This window comes from Mizuhopecten yessoensis, unplaced genomic scaffold (assembly GCF_002113885.1).
Source record: "Mizuhopecten yessoensis strain PY_sf001 unplaced genomic scaffold, ASM211388v2 scaffold4631, whole genome shotgun sequence".
Lineage (NCBI taxonomy): Eukaryota > Metazoa > Mollusca > Bivalvia > Pectinida > Pectinidae > Mizuhopecten > Mizuhopecten yessoensis.
Window position 1 is genome coordinate 793,215 of NW_018405643.1, and position 20,968 is coordinate 814,182.

General features: G+C 35.9%; 1 protein-coding gene across 11 annotated transcripts in view; it reads left to right on the forward strand.

Annotated features, from left to right (window-relative positions):
• The window catches only part of LOC110449526 (probable phospholipid-transporting ATPase IA), a 95,963-nt gene that overhangs the window by 55,316 nt on the left and 19,679 nt on the right, over positions 1–20,968 (forward strand). For 9 of the 11 annotated variants that reach the window (XM_021496450.1, XM_021496456.1, XM_021496455.1 and 6 more), the window contains exons 12-30: positions 248–375; positions 1,016–1,093; positions 1,550–1,638; positions 2,667–2,730; positions 3,863–3,983; positions 4,316–4,398; positions 4,964–5,013; positions 5,685–5,754; positions 6,892–6,976; positions 7,916–8,055; positions 9,187–9,234; positions 9,962–10,052; positions 10,425–10,489; positions 11,982–12,071; positions 13,651–13,707; positions 17,748–17,830; positions 18,263–18,368; positions 18,594–18,671; positions 19,810–19,920. In XM_021496450.1, the coding sequence (XP_021352125.1) occupies positions 248–375; positions 1,016–1,093; positions 1,550–1,638; positions 2,667–2,730; positions 3,863–3,983; positions 4,316–4,398; positions 4,964–5,013; positions 5,685–5,754; positions 6,892–6,976; positions 7,916–8,055; positions 9,187–9,234; positions 9,962–10,052; positions 10,425–10,489; positions 11,982–12,071; positions 13,651–13,707; positions 17,748–17,830; positions 18,263–18,368; positions 18,594–18,671; positions 19,810–19,920 (1,637 nt within the window). The remainder of the gene's footprint in view (positions 1–247; positions 376–1,015; positions 1,094–1,549; positions 1,639–2,666; positions 2,731–3,862; positions 3,984–4,315; positions 4,399–4,963; positions 5,014–5,684; positions 5,755–6,891; positions 6,977–7,915; positions 8,056–9,186; positions 9,235–9,961; positions 10,053–10,424; positions 10,490–11,981; positions 12,072–13,650; positions 13,708–17,747; positions 17,831–18,262; positions 18,369–18,593; positions 18,672–19,809; positions 19,921–20,968) is intronic. The other 2 variants (XM_021496454.1, XM_021496458.1) reach the window with 1 other exon arrangement.

Consider the following 20,968-nt stretch of genomic DNA (forward strand, 5'->3'; position numbering starts at 1 on the left):
TTTGAAGGAGCTATAGACAAAGTGGCATGTATTAAAGTTTTTAAGCTATATCTGAAGATTTTGCTTCTTTGCAAACGAAAGGATTATTTATTATTAAATTTGTCATTAGATCGAATACATAATTATCAAATAAATCATGACTATTTACTTTGTTTTTCCAAAACATCAACATTGGTCCCTGTAATGAGATGCACATAGAACTTTCAACAACTGACAAGTTTCAAAATAATACTTTTTCTGATTTCAGAGCTACCACCCAGTAACTTCGGCTACAACTTCCTGACATTTATCATCCTGTACAACAATCTCATCCCCATCAGTCTCCAGGTGTCACTCGAGGTCGTCAAGTTCATCCAGGCCATATTCATCAATTGGGTAAGACACAATGGGAAATAACAAGAAATGTTAATGCCGCGGTTTAACTGCCACCCTCTGTACTGAGGGCATATTTATCATTGCAATGAAAATTAGTTAACAACATGACAAACATAATAATAATCTAATGAGTTAGGACACTAAATGTCCAAAATAACTATTGTCAGGTATTATAATACAGTCGAATCTACTCAAGCGACCATCTGTATTGAACGACCATCTGTTTTATGCGACCACTTTTCATTCCTCCCGACCTTTTTTACCATGTAATTATTTAACTGTATAAAGCGACCATCTGTCTAAAACGAGACCAGCAACCACCCAAAATTACGTTAAACGACCACATTTGATACATTTTAGCGACCATGTTTGACAAAAAATTCCAAACGGTCGTTGAAATAGCTGCATGACTCCAAATTTGCGATCGTCACCACATTTAGTTTGACGAAGGGCTACTTAACGATCTTTTCATCAAGTTCAGGGAACAAATTTGACAAAACCAATTTCCAAACTTATGATAAATTCATTGATGTGCAGAAACAAATCAAAGATCAATTTTGATATTTATACTGTACTTAATGTTATTTCATTAAACTATGACTTGGTTTGTGATTCCATGTGATGTTGTGTATGGTTACAGGACCAGGATATGTACTGTGCCGAGTCCGACACACCTGCCATGGCAAGAACATCAAATCTTAACGAGGAACTTGGACAGGTGAGTTAAATTTCAGTACAGTAATGTTGTTTTTTTTTAAATGCTAATAATAATCTTTACTTAACGTCGTGTACAATTGTCAACAACAAACATAAGCTCGACTGTAGAGCTTTTATTATGACGCCGCTAATGGAACAAATGATGTTTCGTGGAAACCTACAGGGGAAACCACCGTGCCATCGGAGGGATAACAACTAACCCTATCAGACATCACTCTCTTTTTCCCGCTACTGCTAGGGATCGAACAGAAATTCTCTGGAGAGCGAGTGGTCTGAAGCTCACGCTTGATTGCACACAGTAGTATAATGCGCGATCATGGCTACCGAGTTAGAAGAAGAGTACAGGTAAATAATTGTCAAGTAAACTTGACATGGGTTCTGATTGCTTAATACGGTTGTGAAGTTTGAATAATATACCCTCATAAACATACAGATGTCCATATTCTGTATTTTTCAGATTAAATACATCTTCTCTGACAAGACCGGTACACTAACAAGAAACGTTATGGAGTTCAGGAAGTGTTCGGTGGCAGGCATTGCGTATGGGTAAGTAACACAGAGTTCAGGAAGTGTTTGGTAGCAGGCATTACGTATGGGTAAGTGACACAGAGTTCAGGAAGTGTTTGGTGGCAGGCATTACCTATACCGGTAAGTAACACAGAGTTCAGGAAGTGTTCGGTGGCAGGCATTACGTATGGGTAAGTAACACAGAGTTCAGGAAGTGTTCGGTGGCAGGCATTACCTATGGGTAAGTAACACAGAGTTCAGGAAGTGTTTGGTAGCAGGCATTACGTATGGGTAAGTGACACAGAGTTCAGGAAGTGTTTGGTGGCAGGCATTACCTATACCGGTAAGTAACACAGAGTTCAGGAAGTGTTCGGTGGCAGGCATTACGTATGGGTAAGTAACACAAGAGTTCAGGAAGTGTTCGGTGGCAGGCATTATGTATGGGTAAGTAACACAGAGTACAGGAAGTGTTCAGTGGCAGGCATTACCTATACCGGTAAGTAACACAGTGTTCAGGAAGTGTTCAGTGGCAGGCATTACCTACGGGTAAGTAACACTTACCCTTCCTTCAGGACAAAACACTTGTTTATATACTTGTAAATCTGTAATTGTTTTGATTTCATGTGTTATTTGCTTGCCGCACAAAGTAGCGGAAGCGAGACTTAGGTATTGCTTTTCCGGCGCCGGCGTCACCTTTAAGTTTTTGCGTTTCAGTTAGTTTCACTGAGGGTATAAGTGCTAGACCAACCAAACTTGGACCATAGATGCATCTTAGGTAGTACATCTTAACCCTTGCATTAAATGCTGGATGCGACCTACCTTTCATGGTCCATTGACTTTGTCAGCATCTCCATCAACATTAAGTTAGTTTCTCTGATATGTGCATCGATTGTCAAAGCAGGGCACAGGCAAGACATATTAATTTAATTCGGAATGGCTTGTTTTTATCTTTATTTTATTTTTCTATTGAATACCATATAACTTTCTTTATATTTTTCTGATGTTTGTCGATGATATGAACAACCAAGTTTTTGATATATATTAAAAATGTGTTTTCTTTCTTTCAGTAACAATGACGAAAGTGAACATGCATTCAATGACGCGACAATTACAGAGAATCTACAAAACCATGTAAGACAACATTATTAAACTTTTTTATTTAAATAATCTTCTATACTCAGGAGGTTGTTCTCACTTTCGATCTCTGCACCCCTATAATATGTCATGACAAAATTGAAGGCTTAGTGTTGAACACCTTGCGAATGAGAATAGAAGACTTGTTATCTTGAATCTCTCGGTCGCATAACAGTAAAATTGACAAGCTTTGAAGGCGAGTGTTGCTCCTCTTTAATCTTCAAAGGACAGGTATCGGGCTAGCGATTGGTCTGGGTTTTTTTATATTTTTTATCTGAGACTAATTAAATAGCTAGCTACGCGCCTTCAATTTTGCTATGAACTATTCCAGGGGTGCAGAGAGCGAAATCGAATGTAACCCCAGTAGTATCACAGATTTATTTAAATAACAATAAGCTGATGTTTGAATAATGCCAATCGGAGCACTCTATTAGAGACTGTATCCTCAAATATTAACCTTTGTACTTTAGATAAGGAAATAACAGATGTGATATTTACATTTTTCTACTGTTAAATTTCTCTTCTGGCAGAGAATGAAATCTGTTTATGAAAAGTCATTTTTGAAATTTACATTGTTAGTCTCCTACTAGAGCTATTATAGGGGACTTTGTTTCTTATTTGGCTGTCTGCGGTTAACAGTGTTAATGTAATACAATGTGACCTTTGTATCTAGCATTGGACCCAAACATTGAAACCTTTGCCTGGAGCATAAAGATTTGGCCTTATAACACTTTCATGTATCAGCTTTGTTTTTTTAAGTAGCTTCAGTTGAGTAAATAGCAAAATTATTACCAGTTGGGAGTGATGGATCGCCTCGTAATGTTTCGCCTTGTTATCATTTGATGGTATGGGGCCTGTTCGTTTATGCAGAACAACCGGTACGTCCGCTTTTAAATGTAACAATTTTGGGTATAAATCCTGACGGACCTGCAAATGTTTATGCAGGCCTTGCAAGTCTTTGTCAAGGCTAGCCTGAAAGCAGTATCAGATTACTAGGTCCGACCTTATTTAATAAACGAACAACTGTGGTCCCACTGGTTGAACCGTTTAAATGAAAACGGCCATGATTTCTTGAAGTAAACTTACCTATAAAATGTCTAATTATCTGCCCCTGCCCATGTTGATACAGGTGACAGCCCCAGTTCTACGGGAGTTCCTCACCTTGCTCTCTGTATGTCACACTGTGGTTCCGGAACGCGAGATCCGGGAGGACGGCAGCGAACCCGTGGTATACCAGGCCTCATCTCCAGGTAACAACTGTCTGTCTGTTTGTCTGTCTGTCCATTCATCCATGTTCTCTCTTCCACTATGTTTATATGGCTCAATTAGTATAGAATACTTTCCATAAATTTAAGTTTGAAACTTTAAAATTCTCAGTTGCTAAAGTGTGTTTTATTGTAAATTTTGTGGATTTCTTCTCTATTTCAAGCTGTGATAACATTTATTGAATTGAAGATAACAAATTAATTTCAAACATTTAGATATTTTAAGTTTTAATTTTTCACTTTCACAGTATGTATATTTATCGAGGTGCAACATTGCCCAAGTGATGTTCTTAACAAAGATTTATTTGTATTAACAGATGAAGCAGCCCTAGTGAAAGGAGCTAGGAGCCTCGGGTTTGAGTTCGCTACTAGGACCCCCCAGGCAGTCACCATTAAAGTGGTCAGTATGCTACATGTATTGTCTTACTTAGGGATTATGGGGCCACGATGGCCAAGTGGTTAAGCATCTGACATTCTGCTACCACTAGCCCTCCACCAGTGGGTCACAGGTTTGAGGCCAGGTACTGGCTGTAGGTCGGTGGATTTTCTCAAGGAACTCCGCCTTTCCTCCACCACTAAAACCTGGCACATCCTTAAATGACCATAGCTGTTTTAAAATAGGACGTAAAACGCAAACAAACCAAATCATCTTTGGTAAAATTAATTATAAGCAGCTACAATTTCACATATTCTAGTTAAATTTTCACTTTAGACACAAAATGATAAGCGTGATAGTTGAGAATTATTGACCTCTTGGCATATGGAGTTAAAAGGCAGTTTGTGACATCGTAAGAGTTGTTTACATGACTGCCAGATAAGGTTTGTCCTATAGCTGCTTGTGTCTGAAAAATAATTCTTCTGAATATAGATAATAGAATCGTTCCTGATAAAAATTTCCTAGATAAATTGTGTGATAATGAGTTGACAATCAATATCTTTCACAATATCCACTAATTAATTTTCAGAATGGAAAATCAGAAGAGTATGAAGTATTGAATGTTTTGGAATTTACCAGGTATGTATTTACTAGCTTCATGACCAGCTACTATCAAAAATCATATTTAAATTATAAAGTTGATACAAAAGGACTCAAGTGTTTTATGTCAGGTAATTTAAAGATACTTGCTTACCTTGGACAGATATTCATACACCTGCTATATTATGGAGGGGTGGGGGGATAGTATAGTATCTCCTTGCATCAGCCAGGTCGTCTTCCAGTTTCATCACTGTATAATTACTATTTTATTCAAAATATGCAAAAGGTCGAGTTTGAAAATACCTCAGATAAATTTGTGTTTCAGGATTCCAAGTTCAAGGTTATTTAGGTTGTACTTACTTTTTATAGAATTTTGTCAACCAATTAATATGTGACATCACTCTAGGAACTTCATTTCTGAATGGATTTTAACAAAGCTTTATACAAAGGTGAAGTATTTTAGAATACTTGGAATGAGTTCATATTTCGGGGTTACAAGAGCAAGGCCAAGGTCATTATTACTATTTATAGAAATTTGAGAAACGATGATGCTGATTTTCATGGTAGCAAGTGCATTGATTTCTTCCAGACATTTTCTAGTTACATTTAATTAGACATGAGTTTACCTGAAATAGGTGTTAACATCTGTTGAACTGACATACAATGTACTGTAATATATTAGTTACGATATTGCTATATTTGATTTTCAGTACAAGAAAAAGAATGTCGGTTGTAGTACGTACCCCTGACGACAAGATCAAAGTTTACTGTAAAGGCGCAGTAAGTTATTTTAGATCGTGTTTGCTGTATATTTACATTTGCGCTGCAACCCACAACATGAAAATTTCCAGCTGAAAGGCATTTTGAGTATGAAAGCACACACTCTCGTGACGTAACACATGGTTTACTTATGATGTCATAGATTAACCTTGTTCAATGAGAGTCTTGTCGCTTCACTTCGGATAACATGGAGAATGCCCCTGCGTCAAACGCACAAATGACTACGGTTAATCGCAAACCGGTTACATTCATATTAAACATTGAAGCCAGAGGGCTTCATGCAATATGGGTTGCAACTGATTTGCGTTTATAACGGCATGAAAATTTAAAAAAAAAAAAACTTTCAATCCCTATATATTTCAGAAATTGTCATGTCATCTTATTAGTATCGTTATATAAGTCACACTGTTGATTATCATGATTTCTTGAAACGTTATTTTCTTATTAGTAACGTTATATAAGTTCGCCTGTACGTTACTTAGTAACTAAATTATCTGAACGTGTTTAAACATCCTGGTTGTAACTACAAAAAAGATGCATTTAGATTAATGCGTTACATCTCCAGCACACATGCAGGCATACACACACAGGGAGGTATTAGCCAGGTGGCATAGGACTAGTAGTTAGTGCCTGATATTAGGAAGCTCCTGCAAATTCCTCAAAACTGTATTGATAAATGCAAATGCTAATTGTATTATTTGTATATCCATGTACTGTAAAGCGCTTAGAGTGGCTTATGTTCCCTAGATAGGGAGCAATATCAAATGTTGTATATTATTATTATAATTTAGGAAATTTACAATATGTAATATAATATTTTATCAATTTGTCGCAAGAATATTTATAAGATACTGTTATGCGTGATACATGATATAACTCAAGTGAAGGTTTACCAGTTATCCAAGAGGCTATCTTAGTAACCTTTTATCATCCCATTGTACACTACATGTACTGATATTCATTCAATAGTTATAAGTCAAAATTTCATAAATCTTAGAATTGTTTAAATTTGTGCCTATATAACTTTCGTTTAGGCCAACTTTTGGTTTTTGAAATTCTCTTATCGATTGTTATGTCCCATATTATCAAAACTGTGTTTGTTGATAATAGTTTGACTGTAATATTTTGTTGTTGTAGGATACTGTTATATATGAACGCCTGGATGAGAAACAACTTTACAGGGATATCACTCTGCAGCATCTAGAGGAGTTTGCCACGTTGGGTAAGTTTTCTGTTCAAGCTCCTTTACTCATGATCATTCACCCCTGAAGACACCTTTGAACTCTACCAATTCAAAGGGTGGAATAGTTCATTATGGAAATTCAGGGGTGAATGAGTAAATGACTTCTACAATGCTATGGTGTTCTTGATGAAAAGATGGAAGCCAAGTTTTGTATTTATAGAGTACTTTAGGCCGAGACACTGCCAACCATATTCACCAGCTGTGTGTATGAGGAGGACTGAATTATGAAAAGTTCTTGTTACGCAACTAAAAAGTGTTTCTTTATGACGTTCCGACGACTAGTATGATATGTACTCTAGCCTGTCACCTATGGAAACACTTAATGGTTGTGTAACAAGAACTTTTCATAACCCATACTTACCAACCTGAAGAAAATGTTTAGAAATATGAGGAGGACTGATTTTAGTTGCTTTTATATTCAGGGAGTTTTTCAAGTTGCAAGAAATGTATCCTCTATTCATTAATTTTCATTGTAATTTATCAAATACAGTCCCAGTATGCGTGTGATCTGATAACTGTATTAAGTGAGGTCCTCTGTCAAATACAGACCTGGTCGGGTGGCGTAGTGGATAGCGCGCTAGCCTTTCACCAAGGCACCGGGTACTCCAGTTTCCTCCCACATTAGGAGCCCTCGCACGCGCTAACATCCAGGCCAACAAGAGTGATTGATATAAGTTGAAATAAATTGTTTCATAATTGTTGTAAAATAAATAAAGTTTACATTTTAGATACAGACCCAATTTTTATCTGTCAAACATTATAAGTCAGATTCTCATCTTGGTTCCAATGTTTACATTGCTATCTAAATCTGTAAAACTGTCCTAGTGGTAGTCTGTTGCACAATCAGATGTCTGAGGTTTTATTTTGTATGAACATGATATACGTATTAGATTCTGACAAAGTATTGATTATTTTCAGGTTTACGGACCCTTTGTATCGCGACAGCTGACGTAGCTGAGGACTTCTATGAAGACTGGAAACACACCTATTACAAGGCCAGCACATCCATACAGAATCGCGAGAAAAAACTGGAGGAGGCGGCCGAACTGATAGAGAGGGTAGGTGCTGTTTTTTAGCATCCTATTAACAATCCTAGAACAAACCATGCTGCTTTAATTTCATGGCGGGTATTTTAATAGTGACCACTTCCACTGTGCATAACATAATCACCAAATGACGGACATTCATTCCGGAATCATAGTGTTACTAATTTATGATGTAGGATATTACAGGTGCTAGTGTTGTAACGATACATCGTACTACCGATAGATTGCGATTGTACACCTCTCGGTTTGGTTAATCGATGACAACTTCATAAACTCAATAGTATGCTAAACAATTGATAGTTTCAAAACTACTAACACTTGCGGTTTTCAGTATCACACCATGCGATTACGAGTACTGATAACTCAGTCGTTATCATTAAGACGCACTCGGATATTAGTCTCAGTCGTATGTGCGTTTTTATTGCATATGATACGTTATACTCTATACTCAGTGTTGTGGGAATGTTTGATAAACACGCTATCAGACAGCATGGCGACTAACTTGCATATTTAAAACAAAAGTGACCTTATACCAATGAAACGAACCAGCAAATTAAGAAATAACAGAAAGAACTTGGGTAACTAAAGTATCCAATACTATAGCAATATTATCGTGATATAGTATACCACAATAATTGAACTATCGCAATAGTGGTTTCCCCAATAGTAATAGTATTGCAATAGTGAAAAATACACGCAATAGTCACCCCTAGTTTGTGCTATCACTGTAACAGTGTTGTGATCATGATAAGAGTGGGGAGAGGGCTCTAAGTACTATAACTGGGTTTACAGATAGTTTTAACACAGGGACTTGTTTTACAGAAATTGTGCGGGGAGAGGATTTTGCAAATTTCCAACTTTGATATAAAGTTCCAGATCACCTGTGAAGTGTTTTAAGACCGATGTTGTTAGTAGTACATGTTCGCCTACTACAATCAAGAGGTACAGAGTGTGTCAGTTTTTTAAACTGATAATCGAATAGGTTTTATCCATCTTTGAGCTAATCAAGGAAATCTCCACTGTTTTCCTTTTTTTTCTTTTTTTTCCCTTTAACATCCTATTAACAGCTAAGGTCATTTAAGGATGTTTCCCCACTGTAAAATGAGCCAAGATATAATATTATATTTTCCTTCAATTTTTCAGAATTTAAAATTGCTTGGTGCTACAGCTATTGAAGATGAACTTCAAGATGTAAGTAGAGCTACAATATTGTACTTAACAGATACATACCTGTCAGTGAGGCACATACACTCAAGATGTAAGTAGAGCTACAATATTGTACTTAACAGATACATACCTGTCAGTGAACCACATACACTCAAGATGTAAGTAGAGCTACAATATTGTACTGAACAGATACATACACTCAAATTTTAACTTTATCTTTAAAATACAAATAACCAATAAAAGACTTTCTGAAAGTATAAAATTGCAGATTTATTTTTCCAAGGATGTATTTTGTCGATGATGCCAAATTCTCTGTCTCTTCATCAATTCATCAATTATAAATCTCCTGTTTGCTGGGTAATTATGTTTATTACTGAACCGGTATACCGGTAAACTTTCGCTTGGTCAAATATTCGCCCTTTTCCAATAAATACCAAGTTGGCTCAGTGTTAATTTTGCTCTTCACATGTAATTACTATATATAATTACATGTTATGTACTAATATTCGTTGTCGTGATAAATTCACTCTCATTGGGGAGGGCGGAAAAATGCAAAAAGTTATACTGCAGTGAAAAATTTCCGAGTGTACACTATTGAGACAAGGGTTGAAAAAGATATTCCTTTGTTCACAATGATTGAAAAAATAAATATCTTTGATAAAATAGTCCTTTTGAAAATATGTACATAGCGGAACCAATATGACTGCAAAATAAATCACTTTTGAATAAAATATTCCATGCTTTATTTAAGGGTGTGCCTGAAACAATAGCCAATCTGGCTAAAGCTGATATCAAGATATGGGTGCTGACGGGAGACAAACAGGAAACAGCCATTAATATAGGTATATACTACGTGATCAGGTGGCACACTGGATAGCACAATCGCCTATCACCAAGATGGCTGTGTCATTAAATTTGAAAAGTTTTTGCAACTTGCCTGACTGTGCAGTTTTTCTACAGGTACTCAGGTTTTCTGTCGCATTAAGATCCCTACAAGCTACCAACCTGGCAAACAAAAATGAATAATATAAGTTCATAAAAGTTGTTTCATAAATGTTGATATTTATTGTGTTTATTATATGTCCTGTAACAAATGACTAACACAGAACATCTTACTAAAGTATTTTCTGTTAAAAACATAAGATAAAATCTAGTGAATTAACCTGTTTTATGGACAACAATTGTAGAATGTATCATCGTTTTTCTCATTACAGGTTATTCGTGTAAATTATTGACCCAGGGCATGCCGTTGTTGATCGTCAATGAACACAGTCTGGATGTGAGTACTTTAATTAACTCATTCACCCCTGAAGACACATTTGAACTCTTCCAATTCAGAGAATGGAATAGTCCATTAAGAAATTTCAGGGGTGATGACTTAACATTTTAGTAATGGTAGTATTGTCTCACACATTTGTTTTGTTTTCAAAGCCGTATTAATTTATTCAAGATTATTCATTCTCAAAACTGTACTTGAATTAAGTTTCAAGAATTCGGTATGAACTGTCAGTATTTGAAGATGTACATCTCATTTCTGATTGGCTCATGAATAATGGATGAGCATGGGAAACATTCAATGTAATGATGGATTCGTAATTGCTGTAAGCACTGACACAATTTCATTATTTCTTGAGGGCTCTCGAATGATAGCATTGACACTCATCCACTCACTCATCCTCCTCTGGACACATTGCATTACACCGACACCTTGTAATTAAATGTATATGGTACCATTATGCCAGTGCAATGCTTTTCTATCTCCCATTCGGTCATACAACTCGGGGACCAAGTGGCCCGCACGTGGCTACACCGGTACCTGCTGCGATATTTTCAATATAAACCCCGAAGCTGAACTTGAGTAACCCATGGGCCCCTTACATGTATTCGGGATACTAAGTGGCCATGCTCATCGAGTATCAGGTCCTAATCTGTCCCACGCCTCGTCACACATCCACACCTTCCACAAGGCGAGTTGTCCGTGGCCTTCAGTTTTCCCCTGATCAAGCTTGTGCCCAAGGGAAGTCAGGTACAGCCAGTAGCTAGGCACCCGTATCTTTTGCAAACTTAATCAATAATTAGATTTCTTACACTTGTTTGTTATCTGTGGTGTAAATTAAGTGTTCTGATGTTGTTGTGATATACTGATAATTTAACTCTTTCACCACTGTAGACCATAATGGACTCATCCATATCAATGTGTAGTATAGTCTACTGATGTTACATAGGGGTGAAAGGGTTAACCCTTCAGTTTAGTGATCATTGGGATTAATCTGTGAAAATTATTATTATCACAAGTGTATGTGTTAAAAAAAGGTTCTATATTATATGGGCACAAAAATAGCTGAATCAGCTGTCTAGTCAGATTATGTAGGTATGTAATAAAATCTGTACTAAAACATATTTGCCAGCTCTCCATATCTAGGAGGGAGACTCCCAATGTTGGACCCTTAAATTTTGTATTTCCAACCATTGTAGAATTGCTAAACCACTCCTTTATTCTAAAATCTAAGGATTTCATAGAGCAACATTATGTAAGTTTGAATGATAAGTTTGTCTCATGCGCATTCTATTTATGTTTTTAATTTATCAAGCATGCAGAATCTCCCCCATGGAAATTTCAAGAGGTTAGCAAGTATGCTAAAACCCAATCCAGACCATGATTTTACATTAACACTTTCAGAATGAAATCTACATTCCTCTGAATTTACTGTACGGACTGTTCTGTAAGTAAGAAACGTGTATGTTTTTACCAAAGTACCTTTATATTATAGGGGACACGAGAGACGTTAAGACGACATGTTGGAGAGTTCGGAGACCTCCTTCGGAAAGAGAACGACGTTGGTTTGATTATCGACGGACAGGTATGTTTACTGCTATTTCCATTTGCTTACTTTGATCGACAGATTGAATTTATTTGCATGGCTTCCGATTGTGTCGATGTTGAACCAGCATTTTGCAACACATGCAAATATTTGACAAAATCCAGGAAAAAAATATATAAAAAAAATAAAAAATATTATTATGCAAAGAAATTGTTCGTGAATGAGGCACATTTTCATTGTGATAATACAATATGTTATATTTAATATGATTTGTTCTTTTCCCAGCACTCAATATTTTCTTCTCAGCACCTTTATAAACATTATTTTCTTTCAGTTTCAAAATCACTTTAAGTTTCGTTTTCACTTACTCTCGGTGTATCATTTTTCTAATCCCATATATGCTACTACCTAATTAGTACAAATACCAAACTGTATTATATTTTTTTATTAATCTTTTTGAGTATTTTTGCATGGAGGTAATTTCTATCTCTCCCCACCTCTGATGAATGAGATCACCTCTAGATATGCCTACTGTCTGTTGCTTGAATTAAGCTGGAAGGATTTTGCTAGGGTCTCCATTAGCAAAGAAATTAAAAAAAAATCAAAACCCCCCTTTAAACAGCTCTACAGGTATATGTCGTAATTATCCCTAATTTAACTCTTTCACCCCTGAAGACACATTTGAACTCTTCCAATTCAAAGGTTGGTATAGTTCATTATGAAGTTTCAGGGTTGAATGTGTGAAGTACAATGTAATAACAATGTAGAATATTGGAAAAAAAGTCTGTGACAGCAAAGTTATTAGTCATTGACAGTAAAAAAAAGTACCTGCATAAAATTAAACAGAAATTTAACCAGAAGAGAACTGTGTCCTAGGAATGGTGTTATTTTCTGTGTCTGTTCTAATGATATAGTGATTTCTACTCTGTGACTGAAGAAGAGTTTTGGTTTCTGTTTGGCATGGGTTTTGATAATGAGGCTGCCTATTTATAATTGAGTTGATAATGCTTAACATTCTGTCCTGTCTCTCTACCTCTAAATCTCTGTAGTAATGATATGCTTGTCAATTAATAAATTTTATTTGAAATGTTATTCTCTCTATTTTTGAAAATACACATTTTAATACAATGGTATAACAATTTTAAAATTAAAAAGAAAAAAGAAAAAAAAGAAAAAAATGATCAGAAGACTTTCTTTTAAAACAAAGGGACAGGTTATGTTATCTTTACCATGCTATATTATGTGAATTCGTTTATAAATTACAACCCATACACTATAAAAAGATGTGTAATTTAAAGTTAAATGTGTTGTTACTTAAAAGACAGTAGGGCTGAAGTCATCGTAGCATCATCAGTTAAAAATGGAAATAAATAAGGTCTAATATCATTAATATGTTTTTTTTAATCAGGATATTTCATGTGTACACATGTAAAAAAAAAAATCACAAATAAATTCATTCTTCCTATCATAAAATCTTTTGTTTTCTGAATTTCATCATCAATTAAAGCATCAACTGATTTCTTTTTCAAAACTCTCTTTCTCTCTCTGTGTCTCTCTAAATGTACATTAACATTATAACAGGAATATACTGACCATGTTGCTTTTCATATTGCTTCAGACACTGGACTTTATCTTATCCGACCGTCCTCCAATCAAACGCCCCAAAAGAAAAAAGGTTCATTCTATGTATTGATGGTATTGATTGGTTGTTTGTGCATCTTGCAAAATCCCTTCAGCTTCCATCCATATCAATCATGCTATTTTTCGATCTTTCTTGCTTATATTTATGTTGTTTTTCTATAGCCTTGGTTATGTGTGTATGTGACATGTGATTGTGTGTGTGTTGGTGTGTACCAGTGTTCTCTGTAGCTATAGTGTGTGTTGTTTACTGATCATTCACTGTGCGTTGAGTATGAACTGTCAGTAATCAATATGATGCATCAGTGTTACTGTTAATGTCTTAAGCACAGTACCATCACAACTCATAGTTCATATATCATAAAACCTTAATTTCAACGTCCGTCAGTATATTTGGAATTTAAAATAAGGTAATGTAGAACCTCCAATTATCACGGAAAATGGGCATACGTTTTAATTGTGCCCTCTCAAATTCAAACTTCTGATGTGCAGTACTGAAAAGGACCAGTAAATGCATCCTCGACACTCCAGGGGTCAAGCTCACTTTTGCTCTCTGCACCCCTGGAACATGTCATAGCAAAATCGAAGGCTCAGTGAGCACCTCCTCGTGGACAAGACATAAAGACTATTTCAATCCTTTGATGTACATCAAAAGAATCTCGCGGTCGCGTAACTGTAAAATTGACTGGCTTTGATGTCGAGTGTTGCTCCCTTGTAATCTTCAAAGGACAGGTATCAGCCTGGTGATTGGTCAGGTTTTTTTTTTACCAGAGACCAATCAAACAGCTATCTTTGTGCCTTCAATTTCACTATGAAATATTCCAGGGGTGCAGAGAGCGAAAGTGAGCGTAACCCCTGGAGTATCGAGGATGCAGTAACTCTGGCCACCGTGTCACTGCCACTTCTCAAACACGCAGCTTAAATGTTGCTATGGTTATAAGTCTGCAACCCTCAACATAAGATATATAGCACATACTTAAAATAAAGTTTTGTTTCCTTTTTTCATAACTTTATTTTAAGTATGTGCTATATATCTTATGTACGTGAGATGGACTATCTAAATACCTACAATGTTCTCTTAAATACTCACAATGTTCTCTGTGGCTGCTATTTAAAGCATTAAAGCAATTCTGGTCTCTGTGGAGTATCACATATATTGATAGACATTTAGGGTGAACCTTGACTTGGATAGTCTCTGGTCAGTTCTTGGTCACAACATTTTTCAGTGAGTAGAGTGTCTGCCATAGGTCTTAACCATATATTTATACAAACAGAAATAAAACTTATCAATGGTAGCCACCAAAAAAGATCAAAGTTATCTCCCTTGCTCTCAAATGAAAATAAAATTCATGTTTTAACCAATTTAGATCATGTAACCAAAAAGGCATTTGAGCTATCAGTAAAAGTCCACCTTTACCACTTAACTATAACTGTATAGTGAAATAAAGTTGTTAGGTTGTTTTTGTCTGTCCTTATAGATTAGTTAACTCATGCACCCCTGAAGTTTCATAATGAACTATTCCAACCTTTGAATTGGAAGAGTTCAAATGTGTCTTCAGGGGTGAATGAGTTCAAGATGTGAAAAGCTTTTTCTTCAGAACTGCATTATTTTTGTATGATATAGTTAAGATAGTCTAGATTGGGTTTAGAGATTTTTGTTAAATTATGATTCTGACTCACTCAGTAGAAAGAGAAAGATGGAATACAGAGGACAGAGAGTTGTGTGATAAAGCCAGGCTAAACTCTGATAAATAGCATGCCTTAAAATCTGATAATTACTGTGCATGTTGGTGGGAAATATCAATGACTCTGTCATACTTTAAATGTCTTCTTTATTGTATGGTCTGTGATTTGTTTGACCGTGTATGAGAGTGGCATCGGTATGATAAACATGACAAATAAACGTAGAGATATTTGTGTCTGTACATGTATGTCGACATCAATGTATTACTTTTAAGACATGATGAGATGGATGCTGATTTGGGTATTAGATTACTAACTAATTAACTAACCAAACGTGTTTTCACAACAGCAAGTGAATCCTGATCCAAGCTAACACAAGTGTTTATAGATACTTAACAATTTTCCTTCATAAACCATTATGTATAAATGGTAAGACATTCCCCTTCCATCATCCCATCCCTGTATAGCTACTAATGTTTTAACACTGCCATTGCAGCACATTCTTGTTGGACAAATGAAATTCACGTGTCAATTAGGGATAAATATTAAATATTGTTATTCCATCATCTAACAGAGTTACCTCCAATTATCAAACCGAGGCACCACCAATCAGAACAACAGATTGATCTCCCATCATCAAACAGAGTTACCTCCCATCATCAGGGTTACCTCCCATCATCAGAGTTACCTCCCATCATCAAAGTTATCTCCAATCATCAAACAGAGTTACCTCCCATCATCAAACAGAGTTACCTCCCATCATCAAACAAATTTACCTCCCATCATCAGATTTATCTCCCATCATCAAACAGAGTTAACAGAGTTACCTCCCATCATAAAACAGAGCTGATCACATATAACATGCATGCAATGAAATATAACTAAGTGTCAGTGATATGTTTGTAGTCTGGGTTAATTATACTGACAGTAAAAATGTCTCACCTCAGTTTGCTATATATATCTATACAAAAAAACCTGTCTTCACTTACTGTTCAGCCCGTAATTCTAAGACCTCTATAAAAACCAGGACTATGGAGTCACCTCCCTTTAATATAAGAAGATATTCAATAATTCTAGAACATCGCTGAAGATCATTAGAAGATATATTTGCAATGTTCCAAAAACAGTGGGAATATGAGAAATCTTATCTGTGTTCTCATCTGGAAGGACACTTTAAATATTAATGGTGTCGAGTTAACGGTTAAATCTGTTTACAGTACCGTTTTTCCTTTGATGTCCTGATGACACTGGTCTTCTGTGATCTGAATGTGGAAATATACCTAGCAGGCTTACTGTGGTTAATTCTTATTCTAACTCAGAAGATATTTCTTAGAAAAAACAATCGCAAAATGAAAGGAAATCCATATAAATCCATAGACCAGTGTTGATTTATTCTTGGGATATGTGATATTTTTATGGCAATTTCTGTGGGGAAAAAAGGTATATTTACAAAAAAAAACATTTGCAAGAAGTATACTTGCAAAAACAATTTGCAAAAAAAAAGTATATTTGCACAAAAAAAGGGTGTAATCTTAACCACCAAGCTAATTAGTATATTAAGAATTAATGATGTATAGTTAACTGTGTTGACCGTTGCCTAGGTTTTACTTAGCCTTAGTTGTGTAGCTAGTGGAAACAGCATGCTTGGGGGAAGTGGTCTGCTACCGTTTTTTCTGAGAGATTTTTTTTATTATTTATGGGATATCTTGGATTCTGTTTTCTAAAGTGAGGGAGAATCATGTATTTCTCTTTATCTTTGATTGTAAAATTCTTCTAAATGAAAAAAAAACCCTGTTACTATGAAATGCTATTTTCTAATGCATCTTAATATTTATCGTCTATTGGAATATATCTTATTATATATTCTTATTTATATGCAAGTATTTAATCTTCATATCAATTTATAAAATGACACACCACTGTTTGTTGTATAAACATATCTATTGTCCTCATATCCTTAAATCTGTGATAACTCTACCGATACTTCTACATCAACTGTTATATAATACTTATCTTCTTACTGATTATAAAAAAGTGTAATGGTATATTAACCCTAGAGTAGAAAGTCTTACTTCATGTGTATGTACATTATTCTACAGCTATACTTATAGTATCCAGTTTTTATAAACTTCTGTTCTATGATACATTTTCAAGCTCTGGGTTTCTGTTAACTTATATCTGACCTTACAAGGTCGACCTTCACCCTATGGTTTTGTTGGATCTGCAACCTTGACCAGTCAGGAATACTCTAAGATACAAAACTGGAATGAGATATGTTATACAGATCTGAGTCTCCTTTGCTCTTGTATGTGTTATAGAGATCTGAGTCTCCTTTGCTCTTGTTCCATAATTGTCTGTTACACGGTAGTCTCATTCATGTTGTGTTTGTTACAGACACTGAAATATGCATTGTCCTGTGATTGTCGACAAGATTTTCTCGACATTGCCATTTCTTGTAAAGCTGTCATCTGCTGTAGGTAAGTATGCAACCATGTATGTGTACAGTAGACAGGTAATGTGTAAATTTGATAATGAATCTGTATTTACAAAGAAGATCAATTACTGATCAGGTAGAGACAACAATTTTTGTCGAAAATAGACTAAGGAGATACAATAACACTCTGAAGTCCTGTTTAATACAGTGGAACCTCTCTACACAGAATCCAGTATCAACAATAAATCACATGGTATACGTTGTTTCTTTAGAAACTCATAGTGGTGCCTGTGTACATGTATTGTGATATCCATTATTCTAGATGATCATGTCATAACTGCTAAGGAATACAGTATATCCTACAGATTGACAATCTGTAATAATAGATATGATATTCAATATTCAATATTCAATATAATATATGCCTCAAGGGCATGCTATATTGAAATACATGAATGTTATTTCTGTTCACCAGGGTTTCCCCTTCCCAGAAGGCCGAGCTGTGTAACCTTGTGAAGCACTCAGTGAAGGCCATCACCTTGGCGATAGGGGATGGTGCTAATGATGTGGGCATGATACAGGTATGTATAGTTAATTTTTGGGATTGGGCTGAACTTATAGGTATGATACTGGTTTATTCTTGGAAATAAAGGAGCTTAATTAACAGTATGAACAAGTGTGTTTAATTACAGTATGTTTACTGAAAATCATAAGATTCATATATTTCCTAGCAATAATTATGTATGTTATGTTATCATTTTTTTTCTCTCACAATAACTGATGAATGTGTGCTGTCATGGTTACAGGCAGCTCACGTTGGTGTGGGGATCAGTGGTGTAGAGGGACTGCAAGCAGCATGTGCCTCAGACTACGCAATCGCACAGGTAGGTCACAATGTCAGTCACACACACAGGTAGGTCACAATGTCAGTCACACAGGTAGGTCACAACATCAGTAACACAGGTAGGTCACAGTGTCAGTCACACAGGTAGGTCACAATGTCAGTCACACAGGTAGGTCACAATGTCTGTCACACAGGTAGGTCACAATGTCAGTCACATAGGTAGGTCACAAAGTGAAATGTCAGTTACACAGATAGATCACAATGTCAGTCACACAGGTAGGGCACACTGTCTGTCACACAGGTAGGTCAAAATGTCAGTCACACAGGTAGGTCACAATGTCAGTCACACAGGTAGGTCACAACATCAGTCCCACTGGTAGGTCACAACATCAGTCCCACAGGTAGGCCACAACATCAGTCCCACAGGTAGGTCACAATGTCAGTTACACAGGTAGGTCATAACATCAGTCACACAGGTAGGTTACAACATCAGTCACACAGGTAGGTCACAACATCAGTCCCACAGGTAGGTCACAACATCAGTCCCACAGGTAGGTCACAATGTCAGACACACAGGTAGGTCACAAAATCAGTCACACAGGTAGGTCACAACATCAGTCCCACAGGTAGGTCACAACATCAGTCACATACGTAGGTTACAACATCAGTCACACAGGTAGGTCACATTATCAGTCACACAGGTAGGTCATAACATCAGTCACACAGGTAGGTCACAATGTCAGTCACACAGATAGGTCACAATGTCAGTCACACAGGTAGGTCACAATGTCGGTCACACAGGCAGGTCACAATGTCAGTCACACAGGTAGGTCACAATGTCAGTTACACATGAAGGTCACAATGTGAAATGTCAGTTACACAGATAATTATCCCCTTGCAACGAAATTTCGACACCCTTTAACATCGCTCTAACGACTTCATTACTGAACGGAATTTCATGAAACTTCATACAAGTGTTTGGTATGGCATTGCCTTGAACAAGTGTTAAGGTCAAGGTCCTTTTTAACTATTTTTAGGAAAACCATGTCATCGCTCTATCGACTTCATTCCCCAATGGAATAACAACATATGAACAAGTCCCATGTGTGTTCGTTGTGACATGACATGTGTATGATGTGACATACATATTGTTGATCGTGTCATTGGTTCTGTTTTAGTTTCGGTTCCTGAACAAGCTGTTACTGGTTCATGGTGCTTGGAGTTATGCCAGACTGTGTAAACTGATCCTGTACTCGTTCTACAAGAACATCTGCCTGTACGTCATAGAGGTATGTGTTTCCCGGACAATTCCTGTCAGATTTCTACAGTAAACAATAGATATGATGATACCATGTGTACTTAGTTACTGTAATTTTGTATTTCTATTCTATGTTAGGTATAGTAAATGGCTGTGAGGTCCAAGTGGGACACAATTTACTACTATTTTTCATTTGATTAGATTCTGACCAAATTATATTCTGTTTTTTTATGATGATACAAAATGAATTGTCTAGAAAAAAACAATTGTGTATTTAATGACAAAATTTAAAAGTCACTGTCAAGGAACTAATGGTAATACACAGGCTAGGGCTGAACTAAAAAGATCAACTATTTTTTAGTTTATTTGTTGTTTGAAATTTTGTTAAAATCATATATGATATGAATCATGGAATATTAATTGGTGTGTACCAGTAGTAACTGGAAAAGTGTGTGATGGGAAATATACTGGGGCAGTATAAAACAACAATATTTATAAAAGTTGTACCATAGATGTATATGCCATTGTGTAGAACTAGTGTTGTTATAGGGTGTGTTCACATATTCTTCTGATTAAATGCATTTGTTTTCAATTGAAAACGTGAAGATTCTGTAAAACCTTAAACCTGGAAACTGCGTTTTCTTTTGGCCGATATCTAGTATGTAAATGAAACATGATCAAAATAAGAAGTAAAATTGATAGATGATAAAAGTTTAGCTTTCAAATTGAAATAATGATATGTGTGAAACCATAGGAAATATCACATAAGGTAGTACTGCTGTCAGATAACTTCATTAAATTCCAATTAATTCATTTATAATACACAATTAAAATGTTACAAAATTATTAATTTTGGTCATTAAAAGGTGATCAAAAATAATGGTCCTTTTTAATGACTTTTTAATTGGCAATTAATTGTCTATTTGACGGTAGTGTATAAGCTGCCAGTGCTTGTAGATAGTCTGTGTGAAAGGTACACCCTATACAAACACTATGTAATGATACTGTTCATAACTTTGATACTTTTCAGTTGTGGTTTGCCATAGAAAGTGGTTTTTCAGGGCAAATTGTTTTTGAGA